The 27,674-nt window shown below is 43.5% G+C and overlaps 1 protein-coding gene across 3 annotated transcripts in view; it reads left to right on the top strand.

Moving 5' to 3' along the window:
• Window positions 1–27,674, top strand: part of LOC143981982 (transient receptor potential cation channel subfamily V member 1-like) — a 116,803-nt gene that overhangs the window by 19,530 nt on the left and 69,599 nt on the right. For all 3 annotated transcript variants that reach the window (XM_077480277.1, XM_077480276.1, XM_077480275.1), the window contains exons 2-3: window positions 9,886–10,178; window positions 17,996–18,138. In XM_077480277.1, the coding sequence (XP_077336403.1) occupies window positions 9,955–10,178; window positions 17,996–18,138 (367 nt within the window). In that variant the 5' untranslated portion in view covers window positions 9,886–9,954. The remainder of the gene's footprint in view (window positions 1–9,885; window positions 10,179–17,995; window positions 18,139–27,674) is intronic.

The raw sequence follows: 27,674 nt of genomic DNA, 5'->3' as shown, positions 1-27,674 counted from the left end.
ATCTGTGTAATGGTTTTGCACAGAGCAGCCCAGATTCTCCTTTTGTCGAGTGCCTCTTTGGTGCTCCTGGCCCCTCCCTCCTGTCAATTGCCCCCACAGCAAGCAGCTTGCTATGGGGGCAACCAAGATGAGCCGCAGCTTTGTGTGTCCATTCAGACACTGAGCTGCAGCCTGGCCCACCCCCTTTCTCTCCTTATTGGCTGACTGACTTTGACAGCAGTGGGAGCCAATGGCTCCACACTGCTGTCTCAGACAATGAGGAGGGGAGTCCTGGGCAGCCGAGACACTCCTGATCGCTGGATCTAGATTGGCTCAAGTAAGTATTGGGGGGGCTTCTGCACACAGAAGGCTTTTTATCTTAATGAATAGAATGCATTAGGATGAAAAACCTTTTGCCTTTACAGCCCCTTTAATGTAGCTAGCCATATAAATCGGGCTGCAGGTTTGCTCTGATTAGTGATGGACGAACTTCCGACGGGACGTTTCGCGAACGCGAAATGCGAACGGACCCAAACGTTCGCGAAACCGAACGTTCGCCGCGGGCCCCATTGACTTCAATGGGAGGCGAACTTTGCAAACCTTCATGTCGAATTTGCGGCCACGTGGTAATTATTAGGGGGTAAAACGTAGTCCCACCATCTGGACAATGACATAATACATGTATGAGGTGAATTTGGGATCGATAACTACAAGCATTTTTATTTTATTTGGGAAATTGTTCTAACAATTCAGGACTATGGAGCTAATGAAGGCAATGGAGGAGAGGGAAGGTCAGGGACCAGGGTAGGCAAAGAAGAGGGTGCAGGAGATGATCACCAGCAGCGTGACATACCGGAATGACACATGCACCGTGATAGAGGCATCTGACAGCAGCACCGTAATACAGAGCACTGACAGCAGCACCGTGACATACAGCGCTGACAGCAGCACCGTGACATACAGCGCTGACAGCAGCACCGTGACATACAGCGCTGACAGCAGCACCGTGACATACAGCGCTGACAGCAGCACCGTGACATACAGCGCTGACAGCAGCACCGTGACATACAGCGCTGACAGCAGCACCGTGACATACAGCGCTGACAGCAGCACCGTGACATACAGCGCTGACAGCAGCACCGTGACATACAGCGCTGACAGCAGCACCGTGACATACAGCGCTGACAGCAGCACCGTGACATACAGCGCTGACAGCAGCACCGTGACATACAGCACTGACAGCAGCACCGTAAGCAGCCCCAGGAGGAAGTCAGCACAGCACAGGGATGGTGTGATCCCCTCATAATAAGAACCCCCAGGAGGAAGTCAGCACAGCACAGGGATAGTGTGATCCCTTCATAATAAGAACCCCCAGGAGGAAGTCAGCACAGCACAGGGATATCATAAGCAGCCCCAGTAGAAATATGACACCGCTCAACCTCTTCAAAGAGGAGGGTAGGGGCATATAGTACGGTGTGCTTTTTTGGGTCAAGGAAGTGAGCCAAATGAATTAAGAAGGTCTGTGTGCTTGATTAAAAAAATAGTTTATAGACATATACATGGTCTACTGGTCACATGTGTTGAATTCCTCCGAGATCCATGCCTCATTCATTTTTAGAAATGTGAGGTAGTTAACACTGTGGTGAGCTAGGCGAGTACGCTTATCGGTCACAATCCCCCCTGCTGCGCTGAACGTCCTTTCGGACAGGACACTGGATGAGGGGCAAGCCAACAGTTCGATTGCAAATTGGGCAAGCTCTGGCCAGAGGTCAAGCCTGCCCACCCAGTAGTCTAGGGGTTCATCACTCCTCAGAGCGTCCACATCGGCCGTTAACCCAATGTAGTCGGACACCTGACGGTCTAGGCGTTCCCTGATGCTGGATCCGGATGACACCTGTCGATGGGTCGGCTGAAAGAATGACCTCATATCCGAAGTCACCAACACATCTTCAAACCGGCCTCTTCTTGCAGGCGCTGTTGGATTGGTACCCGCAAATCCTTCTCTGGGAGTGGGAATTGCTCCTCTGCCAGCGCACGCAAAAGCAGAATGCAGCATTTCTCGAAGCAAGGCCTGGAAGTGCTGCATTCTGACAGCCCTCTGCGACGGCGGTAACATTTCCGCCATTTTGTGTTTGTACCGGGGGTCTAAGTACGTTGCCACCCAGTACTGGTCCTTGACCCTCATGCTTTTTATACGGGGGTCCCTATTAAAACACTGGAGCATGAAGGCCCCCATTTGCACTAAAGTGGAAGCGGTGTGGTGGCCTGGCTCCTGCTCATCATCCAGGATAATGTCGTCCTCTTCATTCTCCTCTCCCCATCCTCGCACAACAGGGATCCCAGAAAGGTTTAAAGCATGCTCTTCTTGCTCCTGCTCATCCGCCCCGGCACCATCCTCCTCTGACTCCTCATCAGACTCCTGTTGTTGACTTGTCTCAGATAGAGTAGCCCCCCCTGGGAATTCATCCAGCATTGCGACTTCCTCATCTTCCCGCTCCTGCTCCTCCACAGCCTGATCAATGACACGACGCAATGCACGCTCCAGAAAGAAGGCATAAGGTACCATGTCACTGATGGCGCCATGGCTGCGACTGACCAGTTTGGTGATCTCCTCAAATGGCCGCAGAAGTCTGCATGTGTCGCGCATGAGCAGCCACTGGCGCGGTGAAAAAAAACCCAGCTCCCCAGAACCGTTTCTTTCGCAGAGTTCATACAGGTAGACGTTAACTGCACGTTTCTGCTGGAGCAGCCTATCAAGCATATAGAAGGTTGAGTTCCATCGCGTCGGGCAATCGCAAATAAGACGTCTGACCGGCAGATGGTGTCGCCGCTGAATGTCAGCAAGGCGAGCCATGGCCGTGTAAGATCTTCTGAAATGGGCCGAGATTTTCCTTGCCTGCCGCAAGATGTCCTGGACCCCAGGGTATTTGACAAGGAATCGCTGCACGACCAAGTTTAAGACGTGTGCCATGCACGGCACGTGCGTGATTTTGCCCTGTTTCAATGCGCTAAGCAGATTGGCACCGTTGTCACACACCACTTTACCAACTGTCAAATTGAGCGGTGTTAGCCACTCATCTGCCTGTGAACGCAAAGCTGAAAGGAGTGCCGGGCCAGTGTGGCTCTTTGCTTCCAGGCACAACAGACGCAGCACGGCATGGCAACGTCTCACCTGGCATGTGGAATAGGTTCTGGGGAGCTTGGGCGGTGCAGTGGAAGAGACGCTAGCAGCGGAAAAGGAGGAGGCAGCTGAGGAGGAGAGGGAGGAGGATGGAGTAGGAGGAGGAGAAGAAGAGTCAGGCCTGCATGCAATCCGTGGCGGTAAAACCAAATCTACACGGGTGCCACGGGTTACATGCTTGACGGCCGTCAGAAGGTTCACCCAGTGGGCAGTAAAACTGATATACCTTCCCTGCCCGTGTTTGCTAGACCACGTGTCTGTGGTCAGATGTATCTTGGCACCGACACTGTGTGCCAGAGATACATTCACTTGCCGCTGAACATGGCCATATAGCTCTGGGATGCCCTTCTCTGAGAAATACTTCCTTCCTGGGACCTTCCATTGTGGTGTTCCAATGGCCACAAATTTGCGAAAGGCCTCCGAGTCCACCAGTTTATATGGCAGTAGTTGGCGGGCTATGAGTTCTGACAAGCCAGCCGCCAACCGTTGGGCAAGAGGGTTATCCGGCGTCATCATTTTTTTACGCTCAAACATTAGGCCCACGGAAGCCTGCCTTTTTGCAGAAAAATGTGAGCTTGGCGTGATGGAAGGTGGAGTGGAGGACAATTGTGAGGAGAGAGGAGAAGGAGAAGTAGAAGACGAGGCTGGACGGTGAGAGCCTGCAGTGTGGCTTTGTGTGTTCCGTTGCTCCCACTGGGCTCGGTGATGGCTGCTCATGTGCCTTCTTAAGGCGGTCGTCCCTAGGTGAGTATTGGGCTTACCGCGACTAACGCGTTGACTGCAAAGATTGCAGATGGCAACGCTATTGTCAGCAGCGGACACGTTAAAAAAAGCCCACACTGCGGAGCCATGTGCCGGTGTCCTGGGAGCGCCAGATGTGACCGTACATGGTCGATGACTCGCTCCTGATACATTTGCAGTCTGCTTTGTCCCTGCTGTGCAATGTAAGTCATTGCTGCTTCTCCTCCCTATCTGCTGGTCCATATCTCCCTCTGAACTCCCCTCCTCTTCCTCTCTTGTGGGCACCCACGTGACATCACTAGACACGTCATCATCAACGTCACCTTCCCCACCGCTATAAGTAGAGATCTCGGAGTAGGCAGCAACACCGGGGACCAACCTCCTCCTTGGGCTGATCTGGGTACTGGCGTCAGACTGCTGAGTAGCGCTTGTTGCTACCTCCTCTTCCTGATCCAATACCAAGAGTGGCTGCGCATCAGAAATGTCCTCTTGATATGGATCGGAAAATAATTCCAGTGACTCAAGCGGAAGGTATGTGGTGGTGGTGGTGGTGGTCGTGTTGTTGGTGGTAGTGTCTTTGGGGGTGCACATAGCAGAGAGTGAAGAAGAGGGTGCAGATCGAGAGGATGAGGAGGGTGCAGAAGAGTAAGGCTGAGCGAGCCACTCAACCAAGTCTGGTGCATCCTTTAAAGTAATTGAACGCACCTTCTGCAACTTCCCACTTTGGCTCAAGCCTGTTGCTCCTGCCCTACCCCTACCACCCCTGCGGAAGGGCCTGCCTCTTCCTCTGCCTGTCATTTTTTAAATGACCCTGTGACAAAACTCTTAGTCCCTATACCGATGAAGGACTGCTGCAGTATAGGGCAGCGGTCAGCAGTGGTGCACGTCAACCCTATCTATTGTGGACCGATAGCGGTCCTTACAGAACAGCAGACTGTACCGCACTCAAGCCTATGTACCGTAGCACCCTATACCAAGTTACCAGTCCTTATAAGAACTTTTGTGGAACAAGCAGGTTGTGTGTTAGTGATTAGCAGACTGTACGTCAGTCCCTATACCGCTGAAGGACTGCTGCAGTATAGGTGAGCGGTCAGCAGTGGTGCACGTCAACCCTATCTATTGTGGACCTATAGCGGTCCTTACAGAACAGCAGACTGTACCGCACTCAAGCCTATGTACCGTAGCACCCTATACCAAGTTACCAGTCCTTATAAGAACTTTTGTGGACCAAGCAGGTTGTGTATTAGTGTTTAGCAGACTGTACGTCAGTCCCTATACCGCTGAAGGACTGCTGCAGTATAGGGCAGCGGTCAGCAGTGGTGCACGTCAACCCTATCTATTGTGGACCGATAGCGGTCCTTACAGAACAGCAGACTGTACCGCACTCAAGCCTATGTACCGTAGCACCCTATACCAAGTTACCAGTCCTTATAAGAACTTTTGTGGAACAAGCAGGTTGTGTGTTAGTGATTAGCAGACTGTACGTCAGTCCCTATACCGCTGAAGGACTGCTGCAGTATAGGGCAGCGGTCAGCAGTGGTGCACGTCAACCCTATCTATTGTGGACCGATAGCGGTCCTTACAGAACAGCAGACTGTACCGCACTCAAGCCTATGTACCGTAGCACCCTATACCAAGTTACCAGTCCTTATAAGAACTTTTGTGGAACAAGCAGGTTGTGTGTTAGTGATTAGCAGACTGTACGTCAGTCCCTATACCGCTGAAGGACTGCTGCAGTATAGGTGAGCGGTCAGCAGTGGTGCACGTCAACCCTATCTATTGTGGACCGATAGCGGTCCTTACAGAACAGCAGACTGTACCGCACTCAAGCCTATGTACCGTAGCACCCTATACCAAGTTACCAGTCCTTATAAGAACTTTTGTGGACCAAGCAGGTTGTGTATTAGTGTTTAGCAGACTGTACGTCAGTCCCTATACCGCTGAAGGACTGCTGCAGTATAGGGCAGCGGTCAGCAGTGGTGCACGTCAACCCTATCTATTGTGGACCGATAGCGGTCCTTACAGAACAGCAGACTGTACCGCACTCAAGCCTATGTACCGTAGCACCCTATACCAAGTTACCAGTCCTTATAAGAACTTTTGTGGAACAAGCAGGTTGTGTGTTAGTGATTAGCAGACTGTACGTCAGTCCCTATACCGCTGAAGGACTGCTGCAGTATAGGTGAGCGGTCAGCAGTGGTGCACGTCAACCCTATCTATTGTGGACCGATAGCGGTCCTTACAGAACAGCAGACTGTACCGCACTCAAGCCTATGTACCGTAGCACCCTATACCAAGTTACCAGTCCTTATAAGAACTTTTGTGGAACAAGTGAGTTGTGAATGTTTAGCAGACTGCAGCAGAAGGGCAGCAGTCAAGTATAATATCCTTTCTATATTTGGAAGAAAGAATATTATACATGTACAAGCCTATTACTGTACCACTGATACCAGTCCTGAAAAGAACCTTTGTGGAACTAATAATAACAGCAAGTCTTTAAAATTACCCTCACTGCCTGACAACACTGCTTCCTTCCTGTCCCTATACAAATTGGCAAAAAAAGAGAACGATTAGTGGTTACTGGAACAGCTCTTTTGTGGACCTTGATAGTAACAGCTAATGATGATGATGATGATGATGATGATGAAAGACTAATCTGGCTGTCCCTGTAGCATACACCGTCCTTTCCCTTTCTCTAAACTAACAAAAGACACTCAGGCTGCTGCAAGAATCAGCAGCACAGCAAACCTATCAACACCTAACACCTATACCAGTCCTGAAAAGAACTTTTGTGTACCAAATAGCTAGTGGTTTATCTCTCCCTACTCCACACAGGAACCTGTCCCTATCGTAACAGAAGAAAGAATGTAAAATGGCCACCGGATCGGGTGTATTTATAGGTTAGGGGGAATGTACAAGTGTCCATGTGCTGTCATGTCTCAATTGGCTGTCCTGTATCACATGATAAACGTGTCACCAAAGGTTAAAGTTCTTGTATACATTAAACACGTAAGTCCGCCGCGGCGAACGACGGAAAAAGGCGTTCGAACGTGCGGACCGCGAATGTCGGAAATTCGCCGCGAAACGACCGCCGGGCGAACCGTTCGGCCATCACTAGCTCTGATTGAACATTGCAGCATTAGTTATTTACTAATATAATTGCATATACTAGGAGCAGGCCATAAACAATTTCTGCATATTGGATCAGTTAACCCTGAGATTAGGCACTGGGCTCAGAATGGCCTCTCCAAATCAGCCCAGAAGGGGATAATGTTGTTGCGCAACCCCCAAAAGAGACGCTGTAATTGACCGGTCCTTTCCCAGAGTTAGTGCAGAGGCAGCCAGGCACACAGCAACATTGTTAATCATTCTGGCTCAATAATTAGTCTAAGCCCTTGTACACACGGTTGAAGATTCCGACGGAATGTGTCCTATCAGACCGTTATGTCGGATAATCCGACTGTGTATGGTCTCCATCGGACTGTTTCCGTCGGAGTATCCGACGGACCAAGTTTTCCAACTTGTCCGTAAAATTTTCCGACAAAATGGTCCGATCGGACATACTCCTATCATGTGTAGCCTACTCCGACTGACAAAGTGCCACGCATGCTCAGATCAAATTCCTAGACCAAAGCTATTGGCTACTAGCCTGAACGTAGTCCCGTCGTAATGAAATAACGTCATCATGTTATGTACAATCGGATTCAACTTTGGCCAACAGTGTGTATGCAACAGTTTCGGACAAAATCCAACGGATTTGGTTGTCAGAATGTCCGACTGTGTGTACAAGGGCTTAGGGGTGTATTTTAGGAGTTAAATTGCTAAAGAACTTGGGATAGGAAGCAGGGTGACATGGGATACTCCAAACTCCCTGATTTTTTGCAGGATGACAGATCCAGAACAGCCAAAAGCAATCAACAACTACTCTACTGATTACAGAGGAGTCAAAAAGAACTACGTCCTAGCAACCTAACTAGGAGAGTGCTACACTGTAAAGCAAATTGTGTAAGGTGGCACTTCTATTGGGTCCTACAGACTGTTGTGGACAATTGAAGATTTCCACATCTGCCTATGTTCTTCATCCAATGTGGAGTTTTGCTGACATGAATGTGGAAGGGTACTAAGGTAACATATTAAGTTAGTGATGATGACCAGAAAGTTTTCTGCTACATAAATGTGAGTGACACATGAGAGATTTAATTGAGTGGTGTTGTGGCATGATCTCATGGGATCAAAGTTCTCTTCCTGTAAGTCTTGCTGCTGTATAGTAACATTTGGATTAAATTCATTTTTCCATTCTGGTGAATAGATAGCTGTGTGTCTAAAAGCATGACCTTGGGTGTCATTACAACTGACAAGCTTTCTTTCAACTTCCTGGTTGTTTGGAGAGGTCAGGAGGCAACAGAACATGCTGCTAATCCCCATGTGAAACAGCCAAACATAGGAAACTGCGTCATTGTATTGCTCTCGTTTGGTGAACATCAGTCATGATTGGTGAATCAGTGTGTTGTAGATATAAATATAAGCTTTAAAGTTTAGAATATCATAAAATAATGGGAAGTTGGAGCATGGAAAGTTACAGCTGCTGGAATCGTTTTCTTGGTGGCTGATGCATTATAACCATTGTTTACAACTATCCTAGCTTTAGGAACATTCTCAGTTTTTCAGTTTTTGTTCTGGATTGTTTCTGATTTTAAAAGTTTATTCACAGAAAACATTGCCTTTACACAACCTTGGGTGCTATTTATGGCTTAGTTTCAGTGCCCAATATGCTTGAGGATTCCTCTTGCCCTTTAACAAATAGAGAAGAACAAGTGGTCTTGTATTAAACATCTATGAAGATTAATTTAAAGAAAAAAAAAACTCTCTCAAAAATATGCAGACTTTATGGACACAATATGAGGCAGTAATATATAAAAAATGTATATTTTTATTACAACATTTTAAAACCACATACAATACCAAACAAACAACACCCTTAACTTGACAAGGTCAATGGATACCCAATACTGCAAAAATGTTAAGGCATTGTTCCTTGCAAGGTGATAGTGGATCTATGATTCACATGAAATCGTGTATATGTATTAACAAATCAGGTCCATAATCTCCTCCATTCTAGCTTGTCAACACATTTCACAACATAAATTGCTTCCTCAGGACATACTGGGTAGGTGCTACTTGACCTTGAAAACTAGATATGAGGGTGACACAACACACAGACAACTGGAAGCCTATTTAGTCCACTCACAATTCAGGGTATTAAAGGCATACAATTCTCCTTCGATATACCCTGGACAGGGGAAAGGAAAGAGGAATGCAACGTCCTGAAGAGACCAATGAGACTAATAAAAGTGAGATAAAATGTATCACTATAAGCAAGATATCAGGGGTAGATGAGTCAAGTAGACAATTTTACTTATAATTGTTGTGAAAGATCTTAATATCTCTCAGGCCCAAGTTAACTCTTTCATATATCAGATAAAATGGCCAAACAGTCAGGAGAAGCCTTATAATATTATGTGGGAAAACCCTTGTCTTGGGACTCAATAGTGGAGCCAAGCCAAACCCTGATAGAGTAACAGGTACCTCAGAGTGACTCAATAGGCAGGTGTCTCCGGCAGCTCATTTTGTATTAAACATCTTTATTGTATGACAGATGAATGTCAATTGGCAATTTTATATTTATTTGTTGGAAAATTCACACTGTAATTAACCCGATTGATTGGCATTGTGTTCTGCTTATTTGTATCCAATGTTTTTTTGATTCATTCCACCTGGCTAGTCTGTTTTCTTGTGAAAAAAGCTGACTATTAATACACATATACTGTAAAAGCTTTCTGTAGTATTGGTCCAATAAATGGTAAACTCCATGCAAATATTAATTTTCCTTTTTTCATACACCTGCCATCTGCTGTTCACCGTGCAGCTGGCTTACAGGTAAGCAAACAATGACTTCTAACACAAATACTGTCTCTGTGTTTCAGGTATTGGCTGATGTGGATTGCTTCTCTACCTGAATCCTTACAGACACACCGTTGTAGAAGAAATCAACAATGTCTCAATCAGATTCTGAAAACTCAGATACACCAAAGAGGAGGTTTGAATTAGAGGTTGAAGACAAGGTCACGAAAGCCGCCTTTAGTAAAGGAGACAAAGATGCAAAAAGAGACAAGAAGCCACCCATGGAATCACCCATGCAGATCGAAAGCAACAATTTCCCACTTCAAATTAATTTTGACCCAGGTTTCCTTCCATCAATACTACCCTCCAAAGTCAAGTAAGTCCTTGTTGCATTTAAGAGCACATTGCAAAGTCCTAGGATGAGCAGTAACTTGTAGCAACAAATCAGGTTTCCTTGGTTTAGTGTATTCAGACTAAAGTAAGATGATTGATAGACTGCTATGATTTTTTGCTCAGGTATATGTCTATAGGACATGTCCCTTAATGCCGCATACACACGACCGGACTTTCCAGCAGACTAGGTCAGACAGATTCAGTTCGGCGGACAATCCGATCGTGTGTGGGCTAATCCGATTGTTTTTCGTTTAAAAAAATCTTTCCCTATCGGGAAAACCGTTCGTCTGTATGCTGGTTCGAGGGACCAAATACGCCGCAAGGGAAGCTATGGGCTACTGGCTATTGAACTTCCTTTTTTAGTCACGTTTTAAGTCATCACGTTCAAAACAAACGGACTTTCAAATGGACTTAGTCCGTTTGTGTGTGGCCAAGTCCATTCATTTTGGAAAGTCTGTCGGAACTCCGCCGAAAGTCCGTCGGGAAGACCGTCAGACCTAGTCTGCCGGAAAGTCTGGTCGCTTGTACGTGGCATTAGAGTACATTACATCTACTGTATGTGTTTACAACTAAAGTTGTATGGTGCAAAAATTATTCTAATGACAGTGAAAGATTATTGGCAATGTTTTAGATCATCCTGATCATCTATACATAGAACTGTGGTGGGGATAATTTCTGTATTTACCGAAGAAAGCATAAGCCCTTGTACACACGGTTGGATATTCCGACAACAAAATCCGTCGGATTTTGTCCGACAGATTTTGTCCGAAACTGGTGTTGCACACAGTCGGACAAAGTTATCGGAAAATCCGATTGTTCGGATTGTGATGACGTTATTTCGTTATGACGGGACTACATTCAGGCTAGTAGTCAATAGCTTTGGTCTAGGAATTTGATCTGAGCATGCGTGGCACTTTGTCTGATCAGAATTCTCTACAAACGACAAAGTCCGATCGGATCATGTTGTCGGAAAATTTTATAACCCAGCTCTAAAACTTTGTCGGTCTGATATTCCGACGGAAACAGCCCGATGGAGCCCACACACGGTCGGATTATCCGGTAACACGGTCCGATCAGACATTTTCCGTCGGAATGTCCGACTGTGTGTACAAGGGCTAAGAGGGGGAATTTCTGGTGTCTGTATTTTTTTTTCCTGTGGTCAAGTTTTACAGATGCACTTTTCTTGGTACAAGAACATTGACATTATGAGACTTAAAAATTATGTTTCTATATAATTACATTTATAACAATGTGCTGTCTCAATGTATCGTTTAGCTGTGGCAAGGAAACTTAGCTACAGGAAGCACCGTAGATGCAAACTCCTATACTTTACAGAAAAACAGCATACTTTTAAGTCCTTATGCACACAGGGCATTTTTCCTGACGCTTTTAGGAGCGTCCTGCGTTTTTTTTTTTGCAGCTTCAAAACACCCCTCCTTGTCAGTGTGCTTTTAGAAGCTTTTAGTGGCATAGGCATTCTGAATCTGTAAAAAAAACCCAGGGCCAGCGCATTCAGAAGAGCAGCGTTGGACGTGGAACAGCGTTCAACGCTCCTAAATGGGTGTTAATGATGTATGCAGCGTTTAGGCACGTCAAGCATTTTAAGGCTGTAGTTATGTGAATGGTAATGGTAACATCAGGAAAACCAGGAAACTCCTTTCTGTACATTACCCAAGTGCCCTTTGCTCAGCTACGTGGTTGTGTGGGGAGAGGAAAAATGTCTGCTCATGTCTCACTGACAGAACTGATTTCTACGGTGGAGGCCCATGCAGAGCTATGGGATATTTCTCATGCCCTGTATAATGCTCTCCCTCCTCTCTCTCCAACAAATGATCATTAGAATATTTTAAAAAATGTAAAAATTGCTTCTAAACATTAACGCGGCTAAATGAGCATTAACGATTGTGCAAAACTCGGTTATAAGTGCGTTCTTTTGCTTTTTCTTTTTGGCAGTACTGCTGTTGCAGCTTGTTTTTTTAAACGCTATGTGTGCATGAGGCTTTATAGATAAGAAAAGGCACCATATGGCCATATTAGGTCAAGGATATCATAAGCACAATACATGCAGCTGCAAGGTGGGGAATGCCCCGGCCACACCTGATTGGCGTGGAACTGACAGCTTCCTTCTAGGTTCAGCCCAAACCCAAGCTAACCGAGTGACCCTGCTCCTTCTGACATCATGTGCCATCAGGGGGGTAGGGTCACCTGGTTACATCAGCAGGTGGCTTTGCAATTGCCTATATAATAGCTGCCACAGTGAAAAGACAGCAGTTACCGGGAGGCCTTCCATGGAGGCAGAGAATTTTTTTCTGTTTTTCGGGTCCGTCGGGCAGCGTTACTGAAGATGGGTGTACATTGCTAAACACTTTTTTTCTTTTTTAAGAAAGGAATTACCAAAAACTGTGTTTTTTACATTTTGACACTTTTTGTGAGGAATGGGTAATGTGCTAATGTACCCCTACCCATTCACATAGGGGGGGTGGGATCTGGGGTCTGATCAGCCCCCTTTCCTCAGACCCCCATAATCACCAGGCCAGGTTTGTGGGGACAAGGCCCTTGTCCCCATCAACATGGGGATCAGGTGCTTTAGGGATATCCCAATGCACCCTCCCCATGCTGAGGGCATGTGGCCTGGTATGGTTCAGGGGGGGTGCTCGCTCGCCCCCCCTTTCCTGGCCTGCCAGGCTGCTTGCTCCGATAAGGGTCTGGTATGGATTTTGGGGCAACCCTATGCCAATTAAAAAAAAAAATTGGCATGGAGTTCCCCTTAAAATCAATACCAGACCCGATGCAACAATTTTTTCCTTTTATTTTTATCTATATTGCCAGGAGCTGGCAATATATTACAGCCGTGAGCAAGTTTAAATTAAATTTTTTCCTTGAGAAATATAATTTTGCTGTGGCATTGTAAAACACATCACACAGATCCACCACTTTACAGGTAGACTAAGCGGACCCTCTGGCACGGTATTTAAAGGACTATTTCATTTTTATTGTGTCACTTTAAGCATTATTAAAATCGCTGCTCGTGAAAAAACGGTTGTTTTAAAAACTTTTTGTTACATTGATACATGTCCCCTGGGGCAGTACCCTGGTCCCCATACACTTTTTATGGCAACAACTTGCATATAAGCCTTTAAAATGAGCACTTTTGATTTTTCATGTTCATGTCCCATAGACTTTTATAGAGTTCGCATGTTTGCACAAATTTTTTGCCTGTTCACATGTTCTGGTGCGAACTGAACCGGGGGGTGTATGCGGCTCATCCCTAGCCAGGAACACACTCCAGCATTTACTGTATATCCATACGGTCACCTCAATGCAAAGGATACGTTTTCATCTGTATACACCCAAGGTAAAATGTTCCTATGATATTTCCTGTAAATCCGTACAAACAATCTAGAACTTTGCTATTTAAACTTAATTCCCTCATTCTGACCATTTTTCATCTTATACCTGTGTTTAGGATGTAACATGGTCAGAAGAGTCCACAGCTCTCCTCCTTTAAACCACTACCCCGCTCCCCCCCACCCAAATTATAGAATTTAGGGATTCTTCCCCCTGACAGCTCCTGAAAAATGTAATTTGGTACGGTTGGGTGTGACTCCACCCGCACAGCCACATCATTTATTCACAGGAATCTGTGAGTGAGAAAAGTCAAATCTACCATTGTGGCAGAGGAACTGCAGTTCTCAATCAAGCACAAGTGCAGAGACATCACAGCACTTGTAGTTCATTGCTACTTTCTCCAGCTCTGTAACTGAAGGTCTATATCTCATTGCGGACCTGAGCTGGAGGAATAGTTTTCAGAAGCCAGAGCACTGCACCCGTGATCCATCACTAATCACTATTGCAATGCTTTACAAGCTCTAATGCAAAGAAGACATTCAATAAATGCATATTTCTGATGTTTTGCAATATGATTGCATTTATTTATCTATTCATTTATTTTTGTGAAAGGTGGAATTCTTGTTTAAATAAGTATGGCCACTGACATTTCTGCAAATTGAACTATGTGTGGAGTCAGTCAATTCCCCTCCGTCTGTTAGTTTGGGTGTAATATAAGGAATGATGTATCCCTTATCTGGATTCATTGCGGAGGTCTATGGTTTTTATAACTGCATTGTGGGTTAATGTGCCTTATATGCCAGTGGAGCATCTCTCACCCTTTGTTTTGACCATTAGACCTGGGAGTGGTTGATGCATTGGATACTTTGATACATCATGTGTTTCAGTAGGAAAAACTTTTATCAAAACATGCAAAAATAGCAAAATAATAATAAAAAATCCGCAAGTTATCCTCCTCTGAAAGGTTCCTGGTAAGTAAAGTTTTTTTGGACATCTGAACAAAAAGATGATAAAAGACTTGTTCTGTGTTTTTTTTTTTTCCCCACTGCCTGCACATATTTTCCATCTTACTTCTCTGTGTCCTGTCTTAACACTGGTGATTTAAGATCCTTCCACGCCCCTGCAAGCTGAATCCAGGGTAGCAGCAACGGCCTGCAAACAATGTTCTCAGCCTTCACATGACCATTGATGAATTACTCTTTATCCCTCGTTTACTCCCTTTGTTTTCTATGTTTGGGACTTTGCTGTCATATATTTACCATTCTTTTTTCCCCAAACTGATCTGTTTTCAATATTGATTTAGCAATGCTACAGTTAGCAGCTGTATTTATCCAAATTTGTTCTCCTTTTGGTGTTTTACAATTTTTACATATATATTATATCAGGTATTTGCATGAAGCATTGATGTCTCCTTACTTTTATTTTGTATTTCATTGAAGTCACTCCTATGTCTCCTCATATGCTGGTCTGAATCACTAGCTTTATCCTTATAATGTCCAGCTGGCTTTAATAGTACTGACCATGGAGAGGTGCATGCTCTCCAGCAAAGCTTTGTGATGCATTGGAGGTGCATTGGATAATTACCCAGAAAAGTGTTCTTATTTCATAAAGGGCTTCTTGAGGATATTTCTCAGGGAAGTTTGGAGGATGTCTCTCTACTTCTGCTCTGTTTTTCTGTAAATGTTGTTACAGACTTTAGATTATTTTTATACTGTATACGATTATATGATAGATAAAAGCATAACCTTTATATCGAATTTCAATCTGCTAAAAACACAAGGTTTAAATAATTTAATCTCTGGGAATGTTGCTGTGATTAGCTTTCAGGATGTAAATATTAAAATGTTGGAATATTCATGAATCTTATTACTGAGAATCAATGTATAGCAGACTGATAGAACATAAAATATCAGTGCAATTACCTTTTATTAAAGTTTATGATCTGTCTGTCTATCTTTCTATCTATCTATCTATCTATCTATCTATCTATCTATCTATCTATCTATCTATCTATCTATCTATCTATCTATCTATCTATCTATCTTCTATGTACTTTCCACTTCACTGAGAACCACCCATCACTGAAGAGAAGGTGAAGTATCGGAGTACCTAGCATGTCAAGTGACCAGCCAATCACCCTTATGCCGCATACACACGATTGGACAATCCGCCCGTGTGTGGGCTTCGGCAGACTTTTTCTTCCCAAAAGTCCAGTGGACTTAGAAAGAAGTTTTGACTTAAAATTTTCTGCTGGACTCAGTAGTCCGTTGGACAATCCGCCCGTTTGTGTGCTAGTCTACTAGACTTTTGAAATGAATGGACTTGCCCACACACGGAGTAAAGTCCGTTCATTTTGAACGTGGCTCCAGGTAGACGGAACTAGCGAAGGAAGTCAATGTCGCCGCCTCCATCGGCGAGATTGACACCTCATGAGCCCCGTCACCTGGTATGGATTTAAAGGGGAAGCCCTACGCCGAAAAAAACGGCGTGGGGGTCCCCCCAAAGTCGATAGCAGACCCTTATCTGAGCATGCAGCCTGGCCGGTCAGGAAAGGGGGTGGGAACGAATGAGCGCCCCACTTCCTGAGTCGTACCAGGCCGTGTGCCCTCAACATGGGGGTGGTGCTTTGGGGAAGGGGGGCCCTGACTCCTCCATTAGTGAGAGCTAGTAAAAGAGCAGAAGATAGCGGAGTAGTCTGGCGAGAAGACACCGAAGACAGAAGAAGTTCCCCACTCATTCACATAGGGTCGGGGGCCGGTATCTGGGGGCCCCCTTATTAAATGAGGCTCCCGGATTCTGATAAGCCCCTTGCTCGCAGACCTCGACAACCAACGGCAAGGGTTGTCGGGAAAAGGCCCTTGTCCTCATTAACATGGGGACAAGGTGCTTTGGGGTGGGGGGGTCGCAGGGCTCCCCTTCCCCAAAGCACCCCCCATGTTGAGGGCACGCGGCCTGGTATGGCTCGGGGGGGGGGCGCTCTCTCGTCCCCACCCCTTTCCTGACCGGCCGGACTGTGTGCTTGGATAAGGGTCTGCTATAGACTTTGGGGGGACCCCATGCCGTTTTTTTGGCATAGGGCCTCCCCTTTAAATCCATACCAGGTGACAGGGCTCACGAGGTCTCAATATCGCTGATGGAGGCAGCGACATTGATTTCCTTTGCTAGTTCTGTGTACCTGGAGCCACGTTCAAAATGAACAGACTTTACTCCGTGTGCAGGCAAGTCCGTTCATTTCAAAAGTCCGGCAGACTCCCGCCATAGTCCGGTGGATTGTCCGCCAAATGGGTGTGTGTGGGCAGGTCCGCTCGTTTGGAAAGTCAGGCGGACCTCCTCTGCAAAGTTTGATTGTGTGTACGTGGCATTAGATAACATCCACACAATATGAAGTCCTATAAACATGTTTTTGCGGAGGAAAAAAGAGTGTGGTATATTTCTAAAATACATGAACTATTCTCCATAATTTGTATCTAGATATGTTGCAAGTAAAGAAACATGCCCATTGATACTGACAGAAATCCATGTTTAAGAACAGTATTAGACATATTCAAAAGCAAAAAATTCCCACAGCCCTGCCCTCGTGGTTGCGTGGGCCTGCAGGCGGGGAGCTTATCAGAATTTGAAATCCTCCTTTAACAAAAAAAAGGTGCAAGATACCAGCCCCCACCCATGGGAATGATTAAGGAGTAGATAGTACCCCTACTCATTCACAGAAAAAGTGTAATGTGCTAATGTAGACACACACTTTTTACAAGTTCCTTATTAAAAAAAATGTCCTACAATGTACAGCCATCATAAATAATGTCATCCATGGCTGTAGATCAAAGTCAATCAGGATGAATGATGCCCAATGTCTGTTGATAGAAAAAAAAATCCTGCTGACCGATGGACGACTGCTCATACTGAATAACGTTTCTTGGGCCCCACCACAAAATGTACACAATTTTACGGGGTCTCTTGGGTGATGTCATTGACCAAACATGTTAATGAGCCCATATACAGTATAGTCATTTGATTCAGAACTATCCTTATTCCTTTGCTCATGGTTGGGCATTCCCTGCCAGTAAATGAATGGGACTGGGTGAGCTGCAACTGCTGCTTCCTGAACAACCACTAACAGTAAGGAAGTTGTCATGTATGGTAGCTGTATTTCTATGACTACTATACATGAGGTTCACCTCCCACCGAACAGGTAGAAAGTCCAGCGTTAGGCTGAATGCCTGAACAGCCAAAGTTCCAGACTGAACTTTGAACTCACCCCTAGTCAGGAGCAGGCATCCTGTTCATTGGTACAGTACAGCGAAAGTTTCCACAATTGGACAGGAAGTGTGTTACTAGTAGGGTCACCAGATAAAAAGAAAGCTGCCACATCTAAGTACTTGTAAACTGCAATATATGACATTTTTATTCTTGGGTTTACATACACTTTAACGCCATCCTTTTTTTTATTCAAAGGGCCCCTGTCATTGATCCTAAAGATGTTTACACAAGAGACAGAATCTTTGAAGCCGTTGTCAACCATGACACAGAGGACCTTGCTGCACTAAAAACCTATTTGCACAAATCCATGAAACATCTCACCAATGCAGAATTCAAAGGTAAGAGTTCTGGAAGTTCTTCCAGACAGGTCCAGATTGTTCACAGATAAATTGGAATGCCAGCAGAAGACCAGTAGCTTTAAGGCAGGCTAAAGGCAATTATTACATATACGGTACATAGATTGATGAGGAAAACTACATACATTTTGAGTCAGTATTATATTTTGTTTTTGCTATTCATTTATTTTATTTGTTATAAAAATAAACTGACTAAACAGGGTGCAGGCCTGCTGTATTATGGAATTTTGAAAAGGTGAGCATATCAGATTTTGATTCATATCTCTATCTGATTGAAGCTTGTAAGTAGGCCTACGAATGCGAGAGAAAAGAGGGGAATGAATTCCTCATCTGAATTATTTAGTTACCGGTATGTGTAATTTTGATCTTGAGCTATAGAACTCTTCAAACAACAGTCCTTTTTCTCCAGGCTTAAAGTGTTACTAAACCCAGTAAAATGAAAATAGTTCATCTGACCCCCCCCCCCCCCCCCCACAGTGCCCACAGCTTATAAATCTTCTTTTTACATTACATTATACATTAAAATATTGCCTCTCTATACCTTTTTGGCTGATTTGTACACCATGGTCAGTGATAAACAGCCTTTTTTTATACAATGCAGAAGATTAACCCCTAAAGTTCCACAGTGAGTATAACAAGCATGCTATTCTGCTTATACAGACAGATTTTACTGTTTTTTGTTTAGTAACGTTTTAAGGAAAGCTTGGTAACATGTAAAAAGTGGTGTATACAAGCTCATATCTTCCCCCCCGTGTAAAGCCCCATACACACTAATAGATTTTCTGCAGATTTCTGTCTTTGGATTTACCAAAGCCAAGTCGTGCAAGGGCCTGCCTGATTGCATACAAATTGAAACTCTTAAGGTTTGACCTCATATTATATGGTTTTGGTAAATCTGAAGACAAAAATCTGCAGAAAATCTAGCATTATGTATGGGGTCTAACTGAGAGCCAGCAAACCCTTTGATTTAAGTGTAGCGCCTTCATGTGTACATTGTTGGGTAGTGTAGATAGAGGCTTGTTAGAAGTCTGGGAGTTAGTGAGGGGGTTTAATTTAGGTCAGGCTGGAGGGCTCTACAGGTCAGGCCTCTGGTTCTAGAAGCTTGGAGAAGTTTCTAGAAGCTAGTCAGTGGAGGCCAGGAGGTGCTGATCTGAATATTTATGGTAAACTGGCCAATCCCCAGGTGCGAGGCCTGTCAGGATAGCTAAACTAGCCCATAAATATGGAGGAACCTGGCCAGTGGGGGAGTCGGGTGGAAGATGGATGTCTGAGGTGCTGCTGTGTAGCCAGAGAGAGAGCCCTGGAGAAGGGAAGCTTCAGCTTCAAGGCAGGAGGCTGGAGGAAGGAGGAAAGCTTAAAGAGGGAGCTCCAATTCCCTGCAGTCCACTGGGGAAGGACAGCCTGCATAGCCTGGAAAGTAACCAGCTCAGCAGAATACCTGAAAACAATTCTATCCATAGCTGCACAGTAGGGGAACCTCTACAAACCCTGTTGCCTATAAGGGAGAAGTCTGCTAGATGCAAGTTTTGGGTAAGTCTTCATGGTACAGTTTATTGCTTACCAAAATGCCTTCCCTTGGGAACAGATACCATAGCCAGGTGGGCTGGTATTTTCCACTAAGGGGACCAAGAGCTCCTACGAGTTGGGACTTTGCTGAAAATCCACTCAGGGGACACTAAACTCCTAGGATGGGATTATTTTGCTTAATGCCACGTACACACAATCAGATTTTCCGCAAACAAAACCGTGGATTTTTGTTCGAAGGTTGTTGGCTCAAACTTGTCTTGTATACACATGGTCACACAAATGTTTACCAACAATTACGAACATGGGAACGCAGTGACAAGATGTACGACAAGCCAAGAAAAAGGAAGTTCAATAGCCAGTGCGGCTCCTTCTGCTTGACTCCAAGCATACATGAACTCTCGTGCGACAAACTTGTGTACACATGATTGGACTTTCTGACAATAAAGTTTTGTTGCCGGAAAATTTGAGAACCTGCTATCAAACATTTGTTGGCAGAAAGTCAGACAGCAAATGTTTGGTGGAGCATACACACGGTCGGACTTTCCGACAACAAGCTCACACCCAACATTTCCCGTCGGAAAATCTGACCGTGTGTTTGCGGCATAAGACTGTGCAGTCTTCGAGGGAATACAGTCAAATGTCTGTTATTTACAGTGTGCCAGAGAAGGAAGTCAATCTTTGAGTCAAATTGGGCATCCCATAACCCTTTTTTCCCTATCCAAGTGGAAATCCCTAATAAATCCTAAAAAGTCCATTGACTATTTCTTGTCTCTGTTGATAGTGAAAATTGCCTGTTGCCTGGTTGTGCATAATATAGGGGGACCCAAAAACTCAGCAGCTCCTAAGGGGGTAGCACTACATAAGGAAGGAGGCTTCATTCTTCTATGATAATATAGATTACATTTTTCACCCATACAGTCCACTCCATGTGTCTAAATAACAATTAAGGTAAAAGTTCAGGTGGGGGGGTGCTCTCTCGTCTCCCCTCTTTTCCTGCGGCCTGCCAGGTTGTGTGCTCGGATAAAGGGTCTGGTATGGATTTTTGGGCGGAACTCCACATCATTTTTTTTTAAATTTGACACGGGGTTCCCCTTAATATCCATACCAGACTTGAAGGTCCTGGCAATTGAATTTGGGGGAACTCCACGCTTTTTTTTATTTTTTTATCAATGATTTTCAGTGACTGTTCTCTGTATTACGCGGAGCCGACAATTCATTATAGCCGCAAGTGCTTTTGAATGACTTTTTTTCCTGCAGAAATTACACTTTGTGCAGGGACAGTGCTAAGCACAGGAAACATGCGCCCCTTTACAAGCATACTATAGACACCCCCCGGTACGAAATTTAAAGGAAGATTACACTTTTATTGTTTCACTTTAAGCATTATTAAAATCACTGCTCCTGAAAACACGTCTGTTTTAAAAAAAAAAATTTGCATTGATATATGTCCCCTGGGGCAGGACCCAGGTCCCCAAACACTTTTTAGGAGAACAACTTGCATATTAGCCTTTAAAATTAGCACTTTTGATTTTCGAGTCCCATAGACTTTAATAGGGTTCTAAAGTTCACGCAAATTTTAGGTCTGTTCGCAGGTTCTGGTGCGAACCGAACAGGGGGGGTGGTTGGTTCATCCTTAACCAGGGGTAGTAGAATACAGAGAGAGTGAGAAATGGACAATCAGAATAGGACAGAGAGAGGCAGGCTAACCACTGACAAGAACGATTAATAAAGAAGCACCAAAATATTCAAAGCTAGCAGCCCTACAACAAACAAAACAATGTGTACAAAAAATTAGAGACAAAAAAAACTAAAAAATTGGCATCACTGGAGTGGGTGCAGAAACAAAGAGAGACAGAGAGAAAATGGATACAAAGGGTAATCATAACAGGGAGAAGAAGGCTGTAAAGAAGACAAGTCATCCATGGGTTCAGTTATGTACAAGTGTTTTGGCTCAGCATAAGAAACTCTTTGGAGGAAATAGCAAAAACTTTTTTGCATGCATTTTTACCTCACTTTAGCTTATCTTTTACATTCCTTTACATCTGTTTTCATCTGTTAACATATGTTTCCTACCAAATAACATGCTCAAACATGCACATGCTTGCTTCTCTGTACAAGCCATACACAACTATAGCTGTGTGAGCTATGTGAATGGCCCCACTTGTTAAAATTACCAAAAAGGAAATTACAGAAGCCAGCAGAAGGGTTAAAAACAAAAGGTCAAAGGTCCAAATACCAAACACATACAGGTAAAAACCCCCTGCAGCCTCTCGCAGAAAGTAAAGTATGAGAGATCACATTTAGGTGAACCTAGGCTTGCAAGAGCAAAGACAGAGAAGTGACACATAGAAAATGTCTGGAAAGACTCAGCTAATGCTAGCCATACATGTAGAGATTTCTCTTGTTCAGCTCACAGGCTGAACAAGAGAAATTTTATAGATTCCTCCATCTAATGTTTAAAAGAATGGATGGAGGAATCTTCCCTGCTGGCTATTGTAGTCAGACAGCTGCAGTGCCCGTGACTGAACACCCGAACAATGACTGCATCTGATAGGAGGTGGTCACTGTTCAGCCAATAACTTTCCACCCAGCTCTTTAGAATTTTTCAGTTGAAGTTTGTCTATCTTGGTGGTGGCAACAGGGCTACCAATGGCTTAAATTTCGGCTTAAATTTTGGCTGTATTAGCAGGAATCTGACAAAATTAGATCTGAGCATGGCCAGCTTAAAGTAGTTGTAAACTCTTACATATACCTAGTGAAATGACTAGCCTCGGGTGATACACAGTGATTCAATTCTCCTGCATAAGTTGTGTCTGTTTATCTGCAGCCTCTCTTCTCTACATCAGTTCAAAGTCCAGAATTTATACAGCTTATCTGAGATTAAAAACACAGGGGGCAGGGATCTGACATCACACACTACACAGCTCAGAAAGGAGTGCTAAGTGTAACCTGAGACCTGAGTGGAGAGAATGGACACACCCCCTCCTTACAACACATAAGGAAGCATGCACAGCTGAGGTTGTCAATCACAGGTGGCGTGTTGGAGACCCCCTCTCCCATCACCCAAAATTGTTTGGAGTCAGGAAAACCTTTCAGCAGGGACAGATAATAGAGAAGCTAGACAGCAGAGAGGAATCACACTTGGTGCTTTGGATTGAGGAAAGTACACACTATAGATGGATATGCTTTGTTCTTTTTTTCATGACAGAGGTATACAATACTAGGAAAGTTCCTAGGAAGACTCTCAAAATATTACTAAATTTGGAAATGTGGGATATGTACCAATAATGATAACAGTCAACTTCCCTTAGCTAAATGGTCATGACTGAGTTAAGATTAATGGCAGAAAAAAAGATCATGGATATAAGCATAGGAAATTAGGTTTCTCTAAAGAATTCATGGGATAATCCTTGTAATGAGATAAGGACTTTTCAGTCTAAGATCATATTAGCCCTTGTACACACAGTCGGACATTCCGACAACAAAATCCGTCAGATTTTGCCCGATGGATTTTGTCCGACGGGTTTTGTCCGAAACTTGTGTTGCATACACACGATCGGACAAAGTTGTCGGAAAATTCGATCGTACGTAACGTGATGACGTTATTTTGATAGGACGGGACTACGTTCAGGCTAGTAGCCAATAGCTTTGGTCTAGGAATTTGATCTGAGCATGCGTGGCACTTTGTCCAATCTGAATTCTCTACACACAATTGGACAAAGTCCGATCGAATCATGTTGTCGGAAAGTTTTATAGCCCAGCTCTAAAACTTTGCCCGTCGGATATTACGACGGAAACAGTCCGATGGAGCCCACACACAGTTGGATTATCCGACAACACGGTCCGATTGGACATTTTCCGTCGGAATGTCCGACCCTGTGTACAAGGGCTTAAAGTAGATCCAAGTACCACAGAAGTCTTAGGCGCTGTACCATACAGTTCCAGCCATGGGAAAACACCAGAGCAGGCCCAAACACAAACAGAATATTATCTTATGGATTGCCTTTGATTACCTTGAATTTTCCAGAAAGAATTGGTGTCCAAGGTGTAACAAAAGACTGTCTGGCCTAGCCTCCTTCCTGACTGCATCCCACAATCCTTATCACAATGATTGTAATAACCCCCTATTGATAATGAATAAGCAATAAGATTACTCCAGTTTATTATCAGAAAACAGAATGGAGCTGCAAATTATAATATTTTCCTAAAGTAAGTAACCGGTTACATTTCGTTAAGTGATACAATAAACGTTTTAATAACTGAGACAGAACTAGGCTTTCAGTCTTAAAACTAGTGCAGTTATTTAATTTCTTAGTTTATTGGATAATTCAGTTTTCACTTCAGATTGACTTTAACATTTAACAGATTATTTCAGGCTTTTATCCGCCGAGTGCTGTGCTTCATGAAAAGACACTTTGTCTGAGCAGTTGCACGTCTCACAAGTCATATGATGGACCATTACCTCATGATCTGAAACCCATGCTTAACAGGAGACTGTTATATACTTAAAGCCGGCTTACACTCCAATAACACCCATTACCAAACTCAAATCCTCCCTCCTAGGCAATCTAAAATACTGATTTTTTTTCATGTTCCAGCCCTCCTAACTCCATTCTTACCTAGGCAAGAATGGCATTTGCTTCTCTCTCGATGCTGGGTGCATATCTCAGGAGGCATCAGTTGGGGGATTACCCCATCCACCTCAAATGTGTGGATGAGGGAACCAAGTCAGTTTTAGCTTTTCTTTTAACCCGCTGGTTAAACGAATAAACAGAATTAATTTTGGGCTGCTTTACTCTTTGAATCTGAACATGCAATCTCAAATTAGTAGAAGTCTTGTTCTAACAATCCACTCAATCTAGTCAGGTATTCTAGTACAACATAATTGTTGGTAGATCTAAAGAAGATTATTCAATCAAGGTGTATGACCAACAGTGTTAATTTCATTGACTAAAATATTTTCGTCTACTAAATTAACCCCATTCCGGACCGCCGCACGCCGATATACGTCCTAACTTTGAAGTGGAATATCGTTGTTATGGCAGCAGCTAGCTGCATTAACCCTGGTATCCTCTTCTTTGGCCGGTGGTCCGGTTTCCGATAACAGCGGCCTCTGCAGCGGATTCACCGTAAGATCACGTTTATTGGTGGCGGGAAAGGGCCCACCCCTCCGCTACTTATCAGAGCTGTCGGCAGTGGCGGAGGCAATCGGGTCTATCTGCTGGCCGGGTATGGAGATGAGTGAGGGGAAGATTATTATTATTATTATTATTATTATTATTATTATTATTATAATACAGGTTTTATATAGCGCCAACAGTTTGCTCAGTGCTTTACAACATGAGGGCAGACATTACATTTACATTACAATTTGGTACAAGAGGAATCAGAGGGCCCTGCTCGTTTACAATCTAAAAAGGAAGGGGCAATTGATACAAAAGGTAATAGCTGTGGGGGATGAGCTGATGGAGGAAGTAAAACAGTGTTAGAATCAGGCTAGGCTTCTTGATGACCCCCACTCATCTCCATACCATTGCAGGGTGGAAGGGACGTCAAAACTTCACTTCTGCTCACAGCTCTCAGGTCAATTTTTTTTTTTAACTGACAAAATTATTATTATATTTTTTTTTTTATTGCATTTTAGTATAAATATGAGATCTGAGGTCTTTTTGACCCCAGATCTCACATTTAAGAGGTCCTGTCATGATATCTTTCTATTACAAGGGATGTTTACATTCCTTGTAATAGGAATAAAAGTAACACAATTTTTGTTTAAAAAGAACAGTGTAAAAATAAAAAATAAAACGTAAAATAAATAAGAAAAAAAAAATGCAAATACGCCCCATCCCTCATGTGCTCAAAAATGCAAATACGCCCCATCCCTCATGTGCTCAAAAATGCAAATACGCCCCATCCCTCATGTGCTCATGTGCAGAAGCGAACGCATACGTGAGTAGCGCCTGCATATGAAAACCACACATGTGAGGTATTGCCGCGATTGGTAGAGTGAGAACAATAATTGTAGCTCTATACAACCTCTGAAGCTTAAAACATGCAACCTGTAGAATTTTTTAAACGTCGCCTATGGAGATTTTTCAACGGTAAAAGTTTGTCGCCATTCCACGAACAAGCGCAATTTTGAAGCGTGGCATGTTGGGTATCAATTTACTTGGCTTAACATTGTCTTTCACAATATAAAAAAATTGGGCTAACTTTACTGTTGTCTTATTTTTTAATTCAATAAAGTGTATTTTTTCCCAAAAAGTGCAATTGAAAGACCGCTGTGAATATGGTGTGAGAGAAAGTATTGCAATGACCGCCATTTTATTCTCTAGGGTGTTAGAAAAAAATGTATAATGTTTAGGGTTCTAAGTAATTTTCTAGCAAAAAAAAACAAACAGTTTTTAACTTGTAAACAACAAATCTCAGAAGGAGGCTTGGTCCTTAATTGGTTAATACTATTTTAGTTTACTAAAACACGTCTAAAACTAAAATGATATTTCAGTCAAAAGACTAAAATACGAGTAAAACTAAAATGGCATTTAAGTCAAAAGTCTATGACTAAAACTAAATTGAAATTTGACTTCAAAATTAACACCGCACTACCACATAAGAATACATAGGGGGCATCTACTAAGCTGCTAAAAGAAAAAAAAAAAGGGAAAAGGCTTTTTTTTTTCTTGATATTTAATGTTGCTAATATATTCAGGCAATATGTGCAATTGTATTACAGTCAATAGAGTTTATAGTTTTTTTTTTTTTATATTTTCAAGTTGTACTTCTGCTTGTCAAAAAGCATTATTTTTGTTTGTTTATGAAACTTAGTTTTATTTATGATGCTGTATATCAAAGCGGCTAAATCTGTGTCTGTAGTGCATGTTCAAACCTTAATATCAGAAATAATAAACATGTTATTTGATTTTCACTCCAGGAGTTTGGCAATTCAAAAGAAATGCTTGAATAATGCCTTAAAATTTAACTAAACCCATTTGATTTTAGGTCGACTAAAATATGACTAAGGGCCAGTTCACACCAGATGCAGTTCCATGCAGTTCAGTGGAGTTCTGTTTTTTCTGCACCAATACAGTTGGTTGGAAACTGACCAGAAGCTGACTGCCTGGTGTGAACTAGAGCCATTGGAATACATGGAAAACACTGTCCATGCATTTTTAGTGCAGAAAAAGCCCATGGAACTGAACGGCATCTGGTGTGAACTGGCCCTCAAATGAAAACAATTCAAATTACTAACATACGACTAAAATTGCATTTTAGTCAAAAGACTATAACTAAAACTAAATCAAAATTTGACATCAAAATTAACACTGATGACCAACTTAAACTGATGTTCGTTATTTATTATTATTATTTTTTTTTAATAACAAAACTGTGCTTCTGGGTTCTCCCTATGGTGCTGCTGGCTTCTTCTCTTCTCTGTCCACCCTGATAGCAAAGTGCTTTCTATGGGATAGACATGTGGACTCAATCCTGAGCCAGGCTGTGAGCATCTATATACACACACAGCGTGGCTTGGCCTCACCCCCCACTCACTTCTCACAAGCTTTGACTGACAACAGCAGAAGCCAATGGTTCTCTGCTGTTGAGACTCCTGTGAGAAGAGAGAGGGGAGAAGAGCTGCTGGAAAGAGGCAAAGCTCTGGATTGAGATTGGGCTCAGGTGGGGCCGGGGGGAGCAACTTTTTGCCTCTAGAACCACTTTTCTGGGCCATAATCTATGATTTGTAGATTGAAGATTCTATGATTAGATAGATTGTAGGGATCTGTAAATCTTTACAATTAATATAACAATAATATGGAAAGGTAAGCTTAAAAAAATGTGAAAGTCATATAACAGTTACCGTACTGAAAAACTCAAAATGTCTACAGAAAATACACAATACTTCCCCTTTAACTTTCAGAGGCAAACCAGCAGCTGCTATAATTTCATGACTCTTAAAGATGTCTTTATTTCCTCCTAAATTCTACAGTAACCCA

Source organism: Lithobates pipiens, unplaced genomic scaffold (genome assembly GCF_037356315.1).
Source record: "Lithobates pipiens isolate NorthernLeopardFrog02 unplaced genomic scaffold, aLitPip1_a1.2 Scaffold_16, whole genome shotgun sequence".
Lineage (NCBI taxonomy): Eukaryota > Metazoa > Chordata > Amphibia > Anura > Ranidae > Lithobates > Lithobates pipiens.
Note: the sequence above shows the minus strand (reverse complement) of the source record. Positions and strands in the feature narration are given on the sequence as shown.